This window comes from Rhinichthys klamathensis, unplaced genomic scaffold (genome assembly GCF_029890125.1).
Source record: "Rhinichthys klamathensis goyatoka isolate OS25496 unplaced genomic scaffold, OSU_Roscu_1.1 h1tg000467l_1, whole genome shotgun sequence".
NCBI classification, from domain to species: Eukaryota; Metazoa; Chordata; class Actinopteri; order Cypriniformes; family Leuciscidae; genus Rhinichthys; species Rhinichthys klamathensis.
Window position 1 is genome coordinate 248,915 of NW_026606956.1, and position 20,610 is coordinate 269,524.

A 20,610-nucleotide genomic window follows, 5' to 3' on the forward strand; every position below is an offset into this window, starting at 1 on the left:
GGGTGGTGGAAGCCGTTGAGGTTGCGAGACCTCGATTGAAAATCGTCAATATCTGTGCATTGTATTCCTCCATATGCATCTCCTATTCCGTTTGATGCCGACACACTTGGTTGGAGCTCATTTGGTCAGCTGATGGGGCTTCCCGGCCATCCTGTGATGAATAGGAGGGGTTCGGGACAAGGCCAGAGTTGGGGTTGACTCCCAAATGGCCTTCACGGCAGACGGGACACGTGCTCCCCATGGCGCATCGGTCAATAGCACTGGACTGTACACCACGGTCCATCTGCATTATTGACTGCTCTCTGCAATATGTGTGGTTTTGTGGTAGGTGGAAGAATTGAGTCATTTGATCTTTTTGGGTGTTAGTTGGGTAATATTTTGGCTATTCAACAAAGTAGCCAATAAAAGTTTTTAGTAGACTGGACGCTAACTACTATTAAACTTTACACCAAGTTTTTGCACTCCTCTTCAATTACTTCCTGAATAGGTCAACAGTTAGCTGGCTCTGTTACCGACAATTTTTAGCAGCATGTTTTGCAATTAATAGCATTTACAATACAAATATATACATATGCAAACAGGTAACGCAGTTAAACAGGTTATTAAAGCTGCTGTCCGTAACTTTTTAATAAACAGAACTGCATGCGTCTTGCGGAAGAACATTGTAGCCGGAGCTACTTCTCTCTGTTTATGTCTATGACGAGACACGCAGGTACTGTGCTACTCCACAGCGGTGCAGACTCGAACCAGTCTTAAATAGTCTTAATATAATCACTTATTATTTGTCACTAGATTTGTATATGGAAATTGTAATAAAATAAGACTTGTTTATTTTAATTAATCATTTGGATGAATCAATCAGTGACCAAATCTTTTGGTGAAAAGATTCGAATGATTTTATTTAGGGCTGACTTCTAATAGTCAAGGATTCGACGATTCGATTCGGAGAGCTCTGATTCGACTATGAACCTCATAGTCGAATAGTAGGGAAGTGTTATGTAACCAATAGGGGTGTGACGGTTATTATATAACCGTGAGACCGACGGTTATATTCGAACACCGTCATTAGAACTCTATAACCGCCAAAACCGTGCTATTAAAATATTTTTTATCATAGAGAATGTTTAAATACTAATATCATCTTATGAGGGAAATGGAGGCGGAGTTAGTGGTGCTTCGGACTTGGAGGCTGAATGCTGGAGATGATTCGGTAGAGGTCTGTCCCCCTTTACCGATCAGAGCGCGCGCTGACACGGAGTAAAGCCTTGTTTATACTCGACGCCTCCGCACGAGCGCAAGGTGCGCACGGCAAAAAATGATGCGTTGGGTGCGCAAGACCCCATTTCGCTTGGCTGTGTGCACAGCTTTTCTTGTAACAGTGCGCGCGACGCCGCATCCGAGGATGAACGGCTTCAAGCCGAATCTGCCCGAGCATGTAGGCTACGTCTCACAGCACCGGCACGCAGTTTGCGCGTCTAAATTGCAAAGTTCATTGTTAAGGTTTTGTTTACTGTGTGTGATTTATTTAAAACAAAGTACGTTCATTGCAACGGTTTTTTTTTTTTAGGATTCATTTAATGGAAAGCACATTCACTTCTAGTTGTCTTGCTGTTCATTTTAAATAAACGTAGAGCGAGTTGTCCTAAAACAGACGACGAACAGTTATTCAACCGAACGTCTAGCTGCTATTTAGAAAAAAAAAAGGTTTGACTATCAGTCGACTACGGCAAAATCTAACGAATCATATTCGACTATGAAAATCCTTAGTCGAAAACAGCCCTAATTTTATTATCTGAGATTAATCATAATCCTCACCACTACTGTTCAGTGATTTTACCTTTTAGTTGACTCCAATTTAACCTTGAATCAGACCACAAATTTTCTATATTTTCCTTCCCCCAACCACCAAGACCATTTCCTGTGGCTATATTAGCCTATGGTATCCTAACCCATCCTTGGAGCACTCGTGCAATTGGTTTTGGTGTTGGGTTTTATGATGCTGAAAATGAAAGGATCGTCTCAAGCTACCCCAATGGCCCTTTCTGTGTCCTTGCCGTTTCCGCCCTGCGCCATCTCCACTCTCTATTAAAGACAGACCGAGTTCATATTGGTAGATCTGTGCACTTACGGTCTGGCTCAGCCTTTTGAAGTCCTCTTAAAACGCTTCTTAATAGCCGTTCTCAGAGGTGTTTCAGATTTATGTTGGCATAAATAAGAGGCAGAGACCATTGCATCTCCCTTCATCGCAAAAGTTTTCCTGCTCCAGGTTTTACAATTAAAACTGTGAAGTCACATCTTCATTTACGACCATGTGTTTTGAGTAGAACATCGGAGATGAGAACCGAATCTGCTAAGTGACGTCGAGCATTAAAAGTAAGCAGATTAGCATGCACACGGTGCAAGAGGACTGTTGAATTTTTTATTCATGTAATGCTAATGATATTCTTTCATCAAATAAGAATGCTTAGTCCGTAGTTGGCGGGATGCAGCATAGCACTTCGTTTTCAGAGCTCAGGAAGTTTATATATTCAAGTATTTTTGCAGATTGTTTTGGGAAGTGTTATCCCACACCTGAATAGTAAACATCCATCAAGACGTTTGAGCTAATTAAACCCTCCCCGAATCCTATTCAAATATAGATTACCCAGTATACCTTGGTGTCTTCTCACCACAGATCTCAGATTTTAATTTGATAGCTTAGTGAATTAATTTGCCCCAACCGTGTACAGCTGCAGAATACTCATGTTCTTTTAAGGCGCTTTGAGAGAGCGGCGTACGTGAACGCCAGTATCTCAGAAGAACTCTTAACATTCTGATGAGCAGCCGCACCCATGTTTTGCTAATGATGCATAAAACCAAGAAGCGTTGCACACTCATTCAGCAAATTTACAAACAACACGTGTCAAACCTTTCTTCTTGGAGTGATCGCGCTACTAAAACGAGAGGTGATTTTTTTTTACTTTTCATTTGTTCAAGAGGAAAACCCAGAGAGCTTAAACATCAATGTGTGTGTAGGTTAGGCGTTTGTACAAGTCAGTTTGTGGCGTCAGACGGGGACTTTTCAAGTCGCAGAATATGGATTCATATTTAATTGTGTTCCTTCCTTATGCCTGCACTTCCATTTGATTAATATATCATTAAAAAGAGTGCGAGAAGGATGAGCAACATGAAATAATGATGGTTTTCTCACACTTGAACATGACTCTTTTCATATGCTACGCCCTCCTCCATGGCTCCTGAGAGCCAGGACTTTCTCTAGGACTTTAATTGGCATGCAAAGAATTCAACAAAGTACAGAGATCAATAATAAAACAATGGTCTCCTTGACTGAGACATTCTCTGTGAATTCTGATACGATAAGCTAGTATTTATTTTCATGTTATGGCTGATCAAAGGCTGACATTAAAATTGGATCCTATTTTGTCAAAATAAATATCAAAAATAAAACCGTACAAACTGAAATCGATCATTTGAAATGTGACAAGTGAGTTTGTTTTGAAAAATGGATATTTACTTTGATTTGCTAAAGATTACATTTACTGACGCTTCACTTTCACTTAATCTGAATATAAATGAAAAAAGTGTAAAATGAGCAAACACAAAAATCCATTTTTGACCAATATGATGAAAAAAACTCTAATATCGATCAATATTCCAAGCTATTAAAAAAGTATATAGAAACATTTTATGCATTACAGTAGACCTAAATGCAATGCTGTAATCAACACTTGTTGAAATGGTCGCAGCCTTAATCAGAGTTGTTTATATTTTTGATTGATTGCATTTGCTTTGTCAGCTTGATTTGATGCGCCATTGGGAATTTCGGAATAGAAATTCTTAACGCAAGTTCACTTTGCATTCTCCACGCTACAACAATGGGTGAGATATTTGAGGTTAACTATGTAGTGTATTGAGTTTCATTAAATAAAGGAACTATCGTAGCAAGCCAGGGTGGTCAGGTTGTATTAAGGTAGGAATTAGAAAAGAGTCTGTTTTTGTCTTCCTGTCTGGCTGGCCATATGTGGTTATGTCTGTCTTAGTTGTTTTTGCTTCCTGTTGTTGTGAGCATATATCTATGTGTGTGTGTTTTTGAGCAGGCGTGGCTCTTTCTTTTTTTGTGTGTGTGTGTCGTCTGTGTATTTGTGTCAGCGCAACCACCATGTTGGTGGTTGAGATTCTGTTTAAGTATGTTCCTCTAAGCTTTGGTGTCTGTGTGTGCAAGTTTTTTCCCCCTCTTTTGTGTGTGCATGTGAGTGTGTAAACGTGTGTGTCTTTCGCCACCGTGCACCGGTAGCCGAAGCCCCGCAGACAGACAGCAGGCCAGCGTGGTGCGGGGTGGACTCCTCTGGAATACCAATGAGGGGAGCTGCTGGGCTCCGGGGGTCAGGGAGCAAGTCAATCATCTTGCCCATCGCCTGGGCGCCCCGAATCAAATTAGCCTGAAAAATTCAGGGGCCGGGAGCACGGGGCGAGCAGCTGTCAGGGCCAAGAGCGCCCAGGCACTAATGAACCAGATGAATAGTGCAAAAACTCCAAAATAAAAACAGGACAGTTGACATTTTTCATCTGTCAGAAGCGGAAGATGCATGAAAATATGGTGGTCCTTGTTTAACCCATTGCTGGCTACAGCTGCTACTTGCCCCTGACCCCCCTTTGCGGCCACACTTCCACAGGTAGGCACATCGCATGTAAACAGTCCAAGCCGCGGCTGCGTTTCCATCTCGCTAAATGCCGTTCTACGGTCCTGCACATCGCAATTATCTTAAGGAACTCTTTGCAAGAGTGGCGGCACACTGGCAAAACAGATGTTGCTATGAAATTACACTATAGGTATATCATCTTGAGTCTGTATAAGAAAAGAAACTCCTATCCTTTTGCTGTGAAGAATTTTTTTCACTGGAAAAACACACCATATGCAGTCTGGTCAAAACACACTCATTGACAGAGCCCATTACTGTCACACTCACATACACACATTTCCATCCATATAACTGATGGAGGAACAAGGACATGCATTTTTCTACAAAAATGTTTTGTAGAAGTTTTGGCCCCATTATTTTCATCCGACATATCTGGGGGAAAAAAGCATGTCTAAGTTTACCTGACTACTTTATCCATTTTCTTCGTTATCCATTTTTAATTTTATCTAAGACGAGGCTTGGATTAAGCCATGGTTAAGCCTTATTTCAATTAGGACATTTTAGTAACTTTTATAAACATGCCTTTAAAAAAAAAACTCTCTGGTGTGCATCTTAAGACAAAACGATGGCTCTGATTTATTTTAAAGTAAGTCATTGCAAGTTGCTTTCAGTTAAAACATGCATTTTAGTCTGGAACTAGGCTTAAGCCTTGTCTTTGAAACTGGGCATAAATGTGTGGGCAGTTTAGTCTAGTTTTTAGTCACAATTTCATCATGCTGCATAATGGTTAAATTGATAATCACAATTATTTCGTTCAAAATTATAATCACAACGGTTGTTGTCATTTAAAACTTTTTTTTTTTTTTTTTTTTTACATTTCATCAGAATTATTGCACTTTCACATATAAGTCATATGTCAGCTCATATGGATGGTTTATTTTACATCATCTAGTTTTCTTTTATTTATTATAGGCTATTTATCATGTAAATTACATTACTGGTAAACAAGAAACTTCTCTCCAAAATTGTAACAGTGAAATTCCTAATAGTAATTCCAAATGACATTTAATGTTTTTCTATTAAAACAACAGCAGAAAAGGGTTTGTAATGCCACACAGGTTGTAAGTGCATTTATTTCGCAAACCACAATCTCAAACATTATAATAAATGCAAACATGGATCTCGACTATAGTTCATCATTGAGGGGGTTTAATGGCAAATTTAGTCTCAGCAAACAGAGCAAGCGGCTCAGAACACAGACTGACTGGGTGACACTTTTATTTAAGCATAATATCTCAAATGGAGATCTCTAAATGTTTGTCAGTGTTTTCAGATCATTAGCACTTCTTCACTGTGTGGAGAGAGCGTGTGTCCATTTTGTACAAAAAAAAGAGGATACAGACGAGCTTTCATGTTTATGGTTGCCATATTGCAAAGATTAAGTAAAACACCGCAGAAAATGCTTCTTTTTAAGAGAAAAGCTCTGATTGGGGGATTTAAAACCTTGACAAATGGCAACCGCAAACATGAAAGCTCGTAATATTTTGTATCCATTTGCAACCAAAAATTGATGCACCTCTTGATGGAAATAACATCACATTTATTTCCATTAAGAGGTGCATACATTTTTGGTCAAGATCTTGTGTTGTCAATGCAAGAGTCCAGCACTCTGTAAAGTCTCCTCCAGCACATCCCAAAGACTTTCAATGGGTTTAAGATCTGGACTCAGAGGTGCCAGTTCATGTGTGAAAATGATTCTTCATGCTCCTCCCAACCATTCTTTCACTATTTGAGCTGATGAATCTTGACATTGTCATCCTGGAATATAGTCATGATGTTTCTTCCTACATGGTTGTTTAAGAAATTAAGAAATGAAAAGCTACACACTCCATCAATTAGGGTTAGAAGAACTGTTGGCAAACATATAACATGCTAGAAACACAATAATCACTGCAATAATTATCCAATCATAGACTCTTAAGCATTTGCCAATTTAAATCCAAACAGTGACTTTTTTTTCCAGACAGTGAACACACACACACACACACAAATGTGTCCATTTACAAATAAATAAATAAATAAAATAGAAGTTCATCTGTCAATTCTTGATGGAAGGCAGTGACTGGATATAAAACTTTAAGATGACATGAGATTTTAGTTTGTTCATCTCTTTCTGCTTTAGCAAAGTCGTGCATATTCATTATTATTATAATTTTTTTTTAGCTTCGTTGCATTATATTTTTTTAGTATCATAATGCTTTCTTGGGACATGACATCCATGAGTTACTGGAACCCCACATGAAAACAAAAATGCAACAACTCACAGGTTAACCAAACTCACTCTTGAATACAAGTGTGAATGCTAAATAAAGAGTCACTTTAGTTATAGAATTCAATTGTCACCGTTGTTTATATGTCACAATCATAATTTTGCTGCTGTGTAAATGCAGGTATGGAGACTTGGGTATGGTCTCTTTGGATTTGTTCAAACAACACCTGAGCATTTTTTTGGTGACTTTTGCTCTGACACATTTAGTTCGAAGTACTGTATGAACTACTGGTTGTGTAAGAACATGTTAAAGAAACATCCCAGTTCCTGCACTGCCAGTGATTAGAGAGGGACTCCCCCTTCCTCTGGCCCTCCCTTTCCCGTTTTGTGTGGAGCGGTGATGAAACCGGCTCTGCTCCATGAGTTCTGCCACTCCGCGCTCCTCTCCTCCGCTCCTCCTCTGACAGCCCAAACCGTCGTTTCGCCTCGCTCGATCACACCCCCCAACACCCCCACCTCCGTTAACTCGCTCGCCGTTTCCTCTCTGTCCTTCTATGTCAATTTAATTGAGTTCTCGTCCAGTGTGCTTTGCGGTGTAGTGGTTTCGTGCGAGTACTGTGTGGCTTGGATGCTTGGCATCTGGAAAGCTTTTTTTTTTATTTTTATTTTTTTATAGTTGTTTTGCATGGGGCTGTTTTTGCCAGTCTGCTTTCGCAGTATCATAATCTCATAACGTCATCAAAGCATCACCTTCCTGGCTGAGCGGGATTGCACAGCTCCAGGATAACAGGATGCACTGCATCCATCTCTTGCGTACCACTAGGATTTATGTCCCAAAAACTGGGACATTCATCTTCTACATTCATTTCACAAAACATCTACTGAAATGCTATCATCCTTTTTAAAAGCTTTGTTGTTGCATTTTATTTTTTCGTGTTATTATGGTTTCTTGGGACAGGACATCCATCATTTTCCTCGCTAAGTGTATCAGGCCAGATACAGAAAGCTAATTAGCCATGAGTTGGCGAGCATGGTTTAGAAGTGTTGAGTAAATGGATGCGTTTCGTTTTTAGTGGTTCTTTTGAAGATACTTTCCACTTGTGGCGTGAATTATAATTTTTATTTTAGTTTTTTTAGTTTTCAGTCTTTAAAAAAAAACGTTTATTTTTTGGTGAACTACTTCGTTAACAAGTCAGAAATACAACTGAGCAAAAATTGTGAAATCGCTAGTTAAATGAGCCAGTAAAATGCTCCGAATAAGCACATTTGTCTCCACACACATCAGTTGAATTTGATATTAATGTAGCAGCAATAAGCTAAACATCCTACAGCTTAACTATATTATTCTATATATTAAAGTTATGAACTATATTGTTCTAAGTGCACTCTTAAAAATAAAGTTTCCAAAAGGATGTTTTTGCAGTGATGCCACAAAGAACCATTTTGGTTCCTCGAAGAACCTTTCAGTGAACAGTTCTTGAAAGAACCATGTTTTTAATGATCTTAAGAACCTATTCTGCAATGGAAAGGTTCCACACTCTTAAAAATAAAGATTTTCAGCGATGCCATATAAGAACCATATTTTGAGGAACATTTTATTAATCTTAAAGAAACTTTTTCCACAATAAAGAACCTCCTGTGCAGTGGAAAGGATCTATGGATGTTCTTCATGGAACCATCAATACCTATAAAGAACCTTTATTTTTAAGACTGTAAGAATGTTTAATGTGCTTAATATCGTCAATGCAACGCACAGCATCCCGAGAGTGACATGATGCATGCTCTATAGACTTGACTCTTAGCTTTTTGACGTCTCGAGCAAACAGATGGCAGTTGTCTGCTGCCATCTGTGACGTGGGACACCATAGTCTCTTCCACAGACCGTCAGCCCATGCTTGATGAAGATTTAGTGTGCATTGCAGGCATAAGAGATATGGGTACCTGCATTGGAGTAAATGAATTACTCAACCTCCAGGTGTGAACTCTGAAGTCTTTTAAGAGAACAACCATGAAAATGACAGTAAAATATAAGTAAATGTTGTTGTTTTTTTATTCATAGGAATGTATTTTGACTACTTGTACCTTTGTTTTAATTAATTGAATTAAAATGATCATGATATGAACCTTGTCACCCATTTTTTAAGCTAGCAAGATGTCTGAAACGTTCTCTCTAAAAGTCACATTTCTTTTCTTCTCACATAGATGGCTGCCTTGCAGAGTCCATTCTACGGAGACAAAATGAACCTGTATTCGCTGTGTAAAAAGATCGAGCAGTGTGACTACCCCCCACTACCGGCTGACCATTACTCTGAAGAGGTATGTTTCAAGCTCAATGAATTGCACATGCAGATTTCGCCAATTGACCAAGTTACTTTGTCTGAAAGTGCTTCATACATCGCTACACTATTGACGATAGCCAATGACCTTTATGGCCTAGGAAATTTTGACGAAATTTTGCTAATGTGGCCGAACCTTAATAGTTGTGTCAATCTCACTAATGGCCCCGATATACTGCTGTGACGTCATTTCGAACAAAATCAGGCCAAAACGAACTTCGTTTGGAGTTCGTTTTGGTAGTTCAGAAAAACTTGCCATAGCAAATTTTCCTGAAAAGTTTGCTACGGCTGGTAAACACCTTTGTACTACCATTGGTTCATGGCGATTATGTAATAGGTAGGTGTGCGTTGAGGCTCCGCCTTCTTTCACGCAAATTTTTTTGGGGGGTTAATTTGGTCTTATTAGTCAGTCAAGGTTAGACGTCTGTGAGTGAGAACATGAACACTCTGGAGAGCTACCTATAGTAGAAAATGATGTACTTCTTATGAAACGAGACACTGACACTGTTTTTCATGTTTAATACAGTAAAGCTGCTTGATTTTAAGCAATCTATTGTATAAAGTGCTATATAAAAACATGACGTGACTTTACTGGAGTGCCGAATTGCAGAGCTCGTGCAAACAAATCCATTTTGCTATAATCGGAAGCTTTTCTTATGCTTTATTTAAAAAATTGCTTGCCTATTTCTCAATTTTTTTTGTGTGTTTAATTTGTTATTGAGAGGAAAGCATGCAGCACATATTTACATATTCATCTAAACGTCGCTCTCAGCAGTGTGGGTGTGGTCGGATATTCGCTACCAGTATATCGCTGACTACATTTTTCGAACTTCGTTTTACTCCTAAAGAAAGAATGAAAAATAACTGTCGTGAGTATATCAGGGCCTTAAGAGCTTATTTACAAGAGAAGATATTTTGAAGAGTGTTTTTGTCCCTACATTGAAAGCCAGTGGGGTCCAATGTTGTGGACCACACATTGGACCCCATTGACTTTCATTTCATGTACAAAAGACATTTTTTCAAAAGTCAAACGGGTTTGGAACAACATTAGGGTGAGTAAATGATGACCGAATAATCAGAACGATCTCTTTTAGTTACTCCCCATACTTGTGAACAGCATGTTCAGTACTGGTCCATCAAGCAGTCCATCACCAAAACAGCATGTGAATTTCCAGCATGGAAAGCCGGTCTTTCCACGTAACATGCCGGCACTCTCTGATGTCAACCATTGGAGAACCCACGAAATCCTCCGATAGATCCGGCACGTCCGACCAAAGCTACCATTATTATTATTTACAAGCCTGGCACGACTCATCTTCCATTCAGCACTTCCTTCAGCTTTCCAGTGCTGCGGGAAGGTCTGCCTCCCTCCCTGTCTACATGTAAACAATGCTCCTGAAGGCGAAAGGCAAAAAAGTGTCAGCCGCTCATCTTTGGTGTGTCATTTACCGTCTCTTGTATCTCACCTGACAGACAGCCCCCCTTAAAAAAAAAGAGGGGAAACCACGACCATCGAATCCCCCCCCGCGTTTCTCTCGTGCAAAAGCAAGAATATTTTACATATCTGCATCCTTACTTTCCCCCACTGCCGCCGCCTCCTATTTCTTCTCCACTAATTCTCAGACTGTCTGCATTTGCATTTCGCATGCCGGGCTGATTAGGAGACGCCGCGCCATGCAACAGCAGCCAGGCCCCGGCAAGAGAGGCGGTTGCCATGGCGATCTGACACAGGGGCATCTTCTTTCCTTCCGCTTTTTTTTCCCCCTTTCCCCCACTTTTAATGATGCTGCTGCTTGCCTGGGCTCAGTTTACTTCTCAGTGCAGCATCACGACTATCATTCCCGTCCCTCACTTGTGGGGACTGTATGTTTGTGTACTTCTTTTATGTGTAGAATGTTTGTAGCAGAGAATTAACAAACATTCGCAGGGCCAGAGGGCTTCTTGCTGGAAGTTACATTGCTTGGAGCCTTTCCCTCGGCTCTCCTGTTCTCTGAGCTCTGTTCTCTGTAACACTTGCCATTTTTGTCAATCATCTTGTTTGTCTTAAACCAATGACTTATACAGGGATCCAGACTCTTAACTAAAACTGTTGCAAAATAATTTATTATTATTATTATTAAAAATTTATGAGTATGTGTATTTTTTCCCTACAATTTAAAAATATAAATGTATAAAAAAAAAATATTTCTATTAGGGATGTCAAATGATTAATCACGATTAATCACATCCAAAATAATTTTTTTTTTTTATAATATATGTGGGTGCACTGTGTATAATTATTTTGTATACACACACATGCATGTATATTTAAGAAAAAAATATAATTTATATATAAAATATTTATATTTATATATAATATAAATTATATATAAATATATATACAGTATATACATGAAAATATTTCTTAAATATATACAAGCATGTGTGTGTATTTATATATATAAAATAATTATACACAATGCACCCACATATATTATGTAAAAAAAAACTTTTATTTTGGATGTGATTATTCACGATTAATCATTTGACAGCCCTAATTTCTATATATATTTCTATATATTTTTTTATTTTATTTTTTTCATTCAAAAGTTTGGGGTCTAAGTGGGGTTTGTCTGGAGCTTTGTATTATTGATCTGTATTATGAATTAACATCTTATATTTTCATCTTTTTTTTTTTCTTCCCACAAGCTGAGAAAACTGGTAGATATGTGCATCAACCCTGACCCAGAGAAAAGACCTGACATCACCTACGTATACAGCATCGCCAAGCACATGCAGGCCTTGACGATTGCAAACTGAGTTTGCTTACCCGATTCCTCTTGCTTCTACTTTGAAGACCTTCATCTGGCCCACCAATGTCATTTAAAGCTTGTTTTGCTCCATCGTAATGAAACCTGGCATCTTTCAGTACAAAACATACAATGTAAGGCACAAAGCAAGGCCTTTGTTATACCAGAACAACATAAAAAAGACAAAAAATGACCTTGACCTTTTAATATAGCTCTCCAAAGAAGAAAATGGAAAATTAAGCAGTGTTCTAAAAACTGGTTTGACTTGATTTTTGCTCATTTCGATGCTGGTACAGTGCGATGATTGCGTATATATACCTCCATTTTTGTCTGTCACCGCATTAGCACGAAATCTGATATGCTTTTCACAATCCCATAACACCCCTTCCAAGAACTTTTTTTTTTATGAGAAAAACATCCCTATAAAAAGAGAATGAAAATTCTCCTTAAAAAGCAACTTTCTTGCATTAAAACATTTAGGAGGTTTGTCGTTCTATTAAAAGAGCGTGATATCATAGTGGTATTTGTCGCAATTTTTATGGCCTAAATTACTAGTCTATTATCTAAACCTCAGCAGTTTGTACTTGCATCTTGCTGTGATGCCAGAAAAACATGCACTCGGTCCCAAGTCATTTTTTTTATTTCCTCGCCGTCCATACCGCACCTAAAACATGTTTATTGCGATTCTTCTTGGGATTTTAGGTCTTAGACCTTTTGCGGTTTTAAAATGCATAAAATAAATCATTGATCATGATGACAATACGGTGCATTTGCGTTATCGTATAACTCATTCAGCACGAGGTCCGTTTTGAAAAGCAAATTCTTCCCAGTATCCGCACCTTTACGGCTGATACTTGAACTTTGATAAATGTTTAATGCAAAGGCCTCACTTGCAATGCAGTAGCTTATAAATATTCACACATTCTCTATGCCTTCATAGTGCCTTGCTCTGAAAAAAAAAGCAAAAACAGTGCCTTTCTTCCTGTAAACCAAAAGGTTTTTTTTAAGAGATTGGCTCTAATTGCATCATTCAATTGGTTTACATGCAACACATCCTGAAAGAGGTACGTTTACAAATGACTTTTTACAATGAGTCCTTTTGGCCTTGTACATTTCCGCTATGTTCACGCAAACTTTTGACCTCTTCCAGACTGTAATCTATGTGCTCCTGTGCTGCTTTCCAGAATGTGGCTTGTGATCTTTGCAAACCGAGTTCCCCAAGCGTATGAAGTTCTACTATACAGACAGCAGCTATTATGCAGCACCTTTTGCAGACAGTATGATTTGCTGTGATAGTACCAAGTATAAAATGGTATACTTTAATCGAGAGCATTTTTAGTGTTTACCCTTTTCTTTTTCTTTTCTTTTTTTGATGTATTTTGCAATAATCACCTCTTTCTTTCGCCTTATGTTAACACGATAACGGATTATGCTTGTTGCCTTATAGATAATAGTATGTATTTATCTCGACAAGGCACTCAAAGCCTTCTCCAGCGAGATCTGGATCCTTTACCGCGGTAAAGCACACATGAATCGGACGCTCACGGTCTGTACTCTACTTTCACCCAAATCATTTGGGAGCGACAGGCAACTTTTTATTTATTTGTCTTTTTTTGACTGTTTATTTGAACGTTTAACATTCAAGATGCACATTAATTCTTTGTATGCTAATTGAAATGGAAAAAAATAAATAAAATGAAATGACTTAAACCATTTACTCTGCTGTTTTTGATTATTTATTAAATTTTGGATATCCGTTTAGCATTCTCAAAATTAGCATAACATCAAAACTGTTTCACTTTTTACCTATAAAACTCTATTTGTGCGGCTTTTCAGAGTGTTTTTAATTGCGCATGCCAATCAATCCCCCAAAGCGTCGCCCACTCGTATTTGCTTGTGTTTATCTGTATTGTTTTTAGCGACTGTCTCCACTTAGCCCCGAGCTTTATTAGCTGGCAGCGTGTCGCGCTCGTGCCCCAGGGTCCACGTCCGGCTTATTCCCTCCGGGAAAGACATCGACAAGGGGACTGTTTCCTCCCATTCTAATGAATTCCTCAAGGAGAGCGGTTCAATTTCATCACTGAAAATTGCTCCCTTGAAACTGCCAGAACAATGAAAACAAATTTCAGTAAACATCACAATTGATATCTGGATTGTTGTTTCCAACCTCTTGTAAGCTGCTACCTTTACCCAGACTGGTCCAGTGTTGTCGATATTAGTTATGAAAAAAAAGGCTTTTTTTATTTGTTGTCTGTGCACTTAGTGTACATTTTTGATATTGGAAAACAGATTCAGGTATCCATCTAGTGGTGATGCAGTCTAACTGCATTAACCGGCATTGAACCTTCTGTTGTACAGCTCACATATTGTTAGATGAGAGTCATGTTTATACAGCAGTGGAATTACACAGCAAACATGATTATGATTGTACACTGCTGAACAAAAGTTTAGGGTCCAATTTTCTTTATTTAATAGAAATTAATAGTTTTATTCAGTAAGGATTCGTTTAAATTGTGCGAGTAGTGAAAGTTAAGACATTTATTTTCAACATTGATAATCAGAAATGTTTCTTGATCATCAAATCAGCATATTAGAGTGATTTCTGAAGGATCATGTGACTGAAGACTGGAGTAATGATGCTGAAAATACAGCTTTGATCACAGGAATAAATTACGTTTTACTATATATTCACATAGACCACAGCTATTTTAAATTGTAATAATATTTCACAATATTACTGTATTTTTGATTAAATAAATGCAGCTTTTTTGAGCATTAGAGATTTCTTTCAAAAATATTAAAATCTTACCGACCCCAAACTTTTAAATAGCACTGTACATTTTTTTAGTAACACTCTAATTTAACATTTAACCATATTTAAATGGCTAAATATTAGTCTTTTTTTTAGAGTTTAACTTGCTCGGAAGCCAATTTATGACTGAATCATTGATGAATCATTCTATTGAGTCCATTTCTTTCTTCAATGAATTTGTGGATTAGGCTCTCAAATCAATGTTAGTAAAATGATTCAGAAGAAACTGGAAAGATCATTAAAAAGTTCTGCTAATTTAGTGGTAGCATGATGCATTTCCAAACGTCCAACCATTGCATCAGTCAGTCTGAAGAAATTGTTTGGGTTTTTTTTCGTGGTCTCAAAACATGTTCCAAAGTAGTGTAGACCTGTTATTGACCAGTATGCTAGTTGTTACCCACTGATCCGTTTTACACTTTGTCGGCAGACTGCACAGACACTGAGAGATGTCACTACAGAAGCCGAACTGACTCAGATGTTTTTACCTTTTGCACCAAGGCCAAATATATTCTCTTTCCTTAAGATCCAGGTGCTTGGTTCAGCTCTCTATATCTGTCTGTTGCCAGAGGGACCAGCACTTGTAACGTGTCCCTTCTGCATTGGCAGCAGATTCAGCTGCTGGCAGCATTTTCATAGATTTTTTTTTCTTTTTTTTTTTTCGGTATTTCGGCAAGAGAAACGTGCCGTTTCTCTTTAGGTCTGGTTCTTGAGGCGAGTTTCGCCTTGTTCCCGCCGTTTGAAGTGGCCGGGAAGCTGACGCTTTATTGGCCGATTGTGTGGTCAGCAGAGAGTGTCAGCTTTTGAGCCAAACTTTGTCCAAGTTTGGAGCTGTGAGTGCAGCAGGGACAACAAACAAGTCCTAATCGGGGCAAAAGAAAACCAAGTAGACAATGTTCGTTTCCCCCAGTGGACACGTATGGAGGAAAATAGCTTGCGCATCGCAGGATTTTTTTTCTTTTCTTTTCTTTTTTTTTTTTCTTTATTGAAAGGATTTGTGCTTTGAAACATGAAATATCAATAGCACGCAGGTTTGAAATAGCTTGTGGCGCATGCTTGGCAACTTTAAACCAATTAGTTTGTGAGGGGAAGAGAATTATCAAGGGATGATCTCCAAACATCCACCATTCAAACCGTTGCTGGTTTTTTATTTTTATTATTATTATTTGAAAAGTTTTCTCCAAAATGCTATATCTGGCAATATCTTAGAACTGCGGTTTCTAAGAGAAAAAAGAACAACAGCGAGTAAACTCTGCCTTATGTATTGTTAATGATTCTGTTTTTACTTTCCTTTTGTTCTTTATTGGGTCATTCTACAAAACGCGTTCCCTCATACATGCGTGGTAAAATGACTTTAACAATGAATATCTGATTCCAGCTTGTATTGTGTTACCATAGACAGTTTTCAACATGCATTAACAAAAATATATTTTTCCTTTTTTCCCCCCCATTTATTTATTATTATTTTTTTTTTTTTGGTCTCTTCTCACCCCTTTGTTTTTAACTTCACTTTGCTATTTTGGCAAATATGCACATCTTTATGAAAAATAAAGATGTGTTTATAAAAGCTAACATTTTTGTCTTTTTTATTACCAAATTTTAACATTTTGATTGACAATGTATTATTAAAAGTAGGTTATTCGTCAACCCTGTTAACATTTTATTTTTTAATTATTATTTTTGTAACTTTTTGTCATAATGAAATCGTCGTCCTTGAAAACGTCAGTTTACTGAAAAGTATGTTTCTGCTCTTTTTGGTCATTTTATTTTATGCTGTTTTGTTTGTCCATTGGGGATGATCCTAACATGTCAACTAGATACATGCATGCGGGACGGCAGTGGCTCAGTGGTTCATGTGGGTTGTCTACAAACCGGAAGGTTGGTGGTTCAATCCCCGGTTCCACCTGACCAAGTGTCGAGGTGTCCATGAGCAAGACACCTAACCCCAGCTGCTCCCGACGAGCTGGATGGCGCCTTGCATGGCTGCCGTCGCCCGTCGGTGTATGAATGAGTGAGTGAATGGGTGAATGTGAGGCAAATGTAAAGCGCTTTGGTGGCCATTGGGTCTGTGAAAGCGCTATATAAATGCTGTCCATTTACCATTTAAGCCTCGATACAATAGACCTTATTCAGAGCAGTGCCATGACAGGTATGAAAGCGAGTCTGTGAGAGAGATTTGACGTGTTTTCAGTGGCATTTGCTGTAAATAGTTGTTGTCTGGAGTTTTTTTGTCTACTGAAACTTCTTGGAAAGATATTTTTGCAGTGTTTCGTCAGCAGGACAATCCAAAAACACATTTAATTACAGTATATCCCACTAAAGAGATGCATGTCTATCCCTGATAGCCTCGCTTTCATTCCCGTTAAAAATCAAAGATGGCGCCGCTGTAAATAAGGTCTATATTATTGCAATTTTAAACATTTTGTGATATGCCGAGTATTGTGTGATACATTGCGATTTATTACCTTTTTTCAACTGCAAATGTTCCCAATAGAAAATATTTACCTAATAAGATAAAGTTCTCAGTCTGTTCATTTCACATCTTTATATCCATCTCCTCCTTCCCTTTCTTGTTCAATATTTTATAATAGAAATTAAAGTTGTCAAATAAAAATGTTTTTGTGCATTTCAATGTTTTCACACTCAATTCAGTGTAATTGTTTTTACAATTAATATTGTTTTAAGCAGTTTTACAAAAAAAAACACTCTGACAAGTCAAAGGTGACAGTGTTCAGTTATGAAATGTAATGTGCTGAATCATATTTATACTGTTGTCATATGAAAATACATCAATTTCCTATTAACAGCATATAACTTGGGCGCAAGATGGTGCTATAGTTATTTTCGTTGTGAAATAGCCTAAAGACAGTTTGATTTCAGAAGAGTATATAACCAGTGTCACTGACCGTATGTAACAGTAATGTAACAGGTGAGCTCTCAGGTAATCATTATCCAGGCTGTTTTAACTATCCTCCTTCACCCTGGAAATTAACATGAAAATATCAAGACTTGGCGTAGATGTATCGCTACAATATCTCCATGCAAAACATCGCGATAGGCTACTATGCTATCGACCCTCCCCCAACCTGTCAACTCTGTTACCATTTTTTATGTAGTAAACAATTGATAATATAATGGTAGAAATGTCCCATTTTCTAAGGAAAATGTAGTTTCACCACAAATTATACTGTAAAATTACCGTCAACCCTTTTGCATTTTTGAAGGTGTAGTTATTTTCTAAACTCTTAAAATTTGCATGAAATGGAAGTTGCGATAGTCTTTTCTTCCCTATTGTGATTAATATATCTTCGCTCGGATATATTAATCACATAATATGTGATTAATATATCCGAGCGAAGGCCGTCTCGCGTACCTTTCAAAGTATACTCCTTTGCCCGCGAGTGCGGAAAGATGCGTTTGCCGCGTGCACACCTGACTCTACTGTGGACTTTGTTTTCATGCGCTCAAATCACTCGCACAAGCGTTTTTGTACACGGACCCTCCTGATGACGAAAATTATATAACACTGACTCTGCGTGGACCGTCGAGGAACTTTGGGCTTAAAACGTCTTCTGGTATGAAAAAAAATGTAGGGCACGATTTAATTTCATCCTTCGAGAATTGATTGGATTGTATAAAATTAGGCGTTGCTAACTAAATGAATGCAGATCTGAATGCCAGTTAGCAGTCAGTTGTGGATGATATTTATGGTGCGTTGACGTGCTATGGAAAAATATGATATTTTCCACTTGTGCACTGGTATTTACCAGTGTGTTGCGTTCAAGTGCTTTTGTTGTCGTAATGTGGTAAAAAGATGGAGATCCAGACCTGTTATTTAGCTAAAACTATTTTAGATTGCTTAAGTCATCTGCTACAGCAAGAAAATTATTTATCAAAACTCAAACGGTAAATAATATGCTGTATATTTTATAGATCATGAATAGTACATATTTTTACCACTCACAACTCTCGCGTAGCTCTCCGCCATTTTGAAAAGGTCAAAGGTTATCTCATCTCGGCAACTCGTGCATCAAAATATTCTACGAGCTGCCCAGTGGAAAATACCACATGAGGGGGTGTTCATGTGCTTTTTTCACGTCGGCTTTTGGTGTTTACCATAATTACCATAGCACGTGAACGCACCATAAGTCCCACCGTCCACGGAGACACGTCATGAAGAGAACCGACGTCGAGGGTAGGTTGATGTATTTGATTGAAGATTACGAGGGCATATTAATAAATAAATAAAAATGATGTCTATATATGGGTAAATCATTTATAATTAACACAACAACATTCTGTAAAAACATAAGAATTGTCCATTTTGATTTCATGGTGACTTTAACAAGACGCAATGCGTTAACTTAATGTTTAAAATCATACCAAAATTTACAATAAAAATCATGCTATAACAAATAGGCCTGTTGTTTTCATTACTTCCATTTACAGATGACAGTAATCTGACAATGACCTGGCTGTTTTATGCATACTATGCACACATAAGCACATACAATAGGCTACTGTTGTCCGTGTACTCCATGTATTATGGGGTTTTTTTCCCCAGAGGAAGCATGGGGAAATACATGGTCATCTGTGGTGAACCTTAACAAAGTTAAAAAAGGCTATACCCTCTGAGCGGGACCTATAAACATTTGAATAGCATCTCCTGGTATTTTTAGATCTTGTTGCCCGGCCAAGGAAGCATCTCTAGGAATGTTTGGGGTTTTTCACAAGCTAACTATTGGAAACAAATGCTAGGTTGAGGTTTCAAAAGAAATCTGATCCAGAGAGTGTCTTTACAGGTGGTTTTTACCCACAGCTGCTTTGAATTCTGAAGCCTTTCCAACCAAAATGTCACATCCCATCCTGTTGCCTCCCTCCATCAAGCTGCGAATGAGAAAAAAAAAAGTAAATAGTCTTGCTTGAGTAAGCATGAAAAGAGAGAATGTTTGCCATTATTTTCTTTTGGACTCCAATCTGGAGTGTAAAGTAATTAAAATCATTCGGAGTCTAAAAAAATAATTAACAAGAGATACAGGGTTCATCCTGTAAGCTGTACGTAAACAGTAATGGTGCATCATTGATGTGTGTGTGTGTTTTTATGCAAATTAAGTCTGCAATACATTTAACTGATCATACATGTTTGGTTATTTGGATTTTATCTGTTTCATTCAGGCTTATATTACTTGTTTAAATCACTGTAGTCATTCTCGCAGTTTTATCAGACTGTGCTTATGCACTCGTAGGAAAATACAAGAAAATGTGAAAGTAATTAACCAATTAATGTTCATTTTGTTTTAGTTTGTATTGATGAAGATATCCTCTAAATTTAATTCAACCTGGGTCAAAAACATTGTTTGTATTTGTCTACCTCCTTAAGGAACTGAAATCTTTTTTTTCCTCATTGTTTTGTTTGCATTCTTTAAGGGATTTAAATAATTTGCATTTATTTGCATTTATGTTGATTTTGAATTAAGGGCAATCTTGTCTGGATAGGTTCAAACTTTATGATAAATGAGCTTGGTGTAACAAACAAGATGTTATGCAGAATGATTATGGAAAACTTATTGTGCTGCCATGTCATAAACATGTCAGATGTGATAATGTGATATTCTCTTTCAAGTGTTATTACCCTAACTGCTATGACATGAGTTCTGCTCCCTTTGAAAGGTTCTCGCCGATTCGTACAGAAGAAAACTCATTTAAGCCAGCGCATTTGCTCGTTGCCTCATATCCTGTGGAACGGCAGAGCGCTCCTGGATGCCAA

At 37.9% G+C, this 20,610-nt stretch overlaps 1 protein-coding gene across 1 annotated transcript in view; it reads left to right on the plus strand.

The window, feature by feature from the left end:
* The window catches only part of nek7 (NIMA-related kinase 7), a 75,028-nt gene extending 61,281 nt beyond the window's left edge, over positions 1-13,747 (plus strand). Inside the window, exons 9-10 of the mRNA XM_056236845.1 lie at positions 9,112-9,225; positions 11,934-13,747. Coding sequence (XP_056092820.1) covers positions 9,112-9,225; positions 11,934-12,044 — 225 coding nt within the window. The 3' untranslated portion in view covers positions 12,045-13,747. The remainder of the gene's footprint in view (positions 1-9,111; positions 9,226-11,933) is intronic.
* Positions 13,748-20,610: the final 6,863 nt, after the last annotated feature.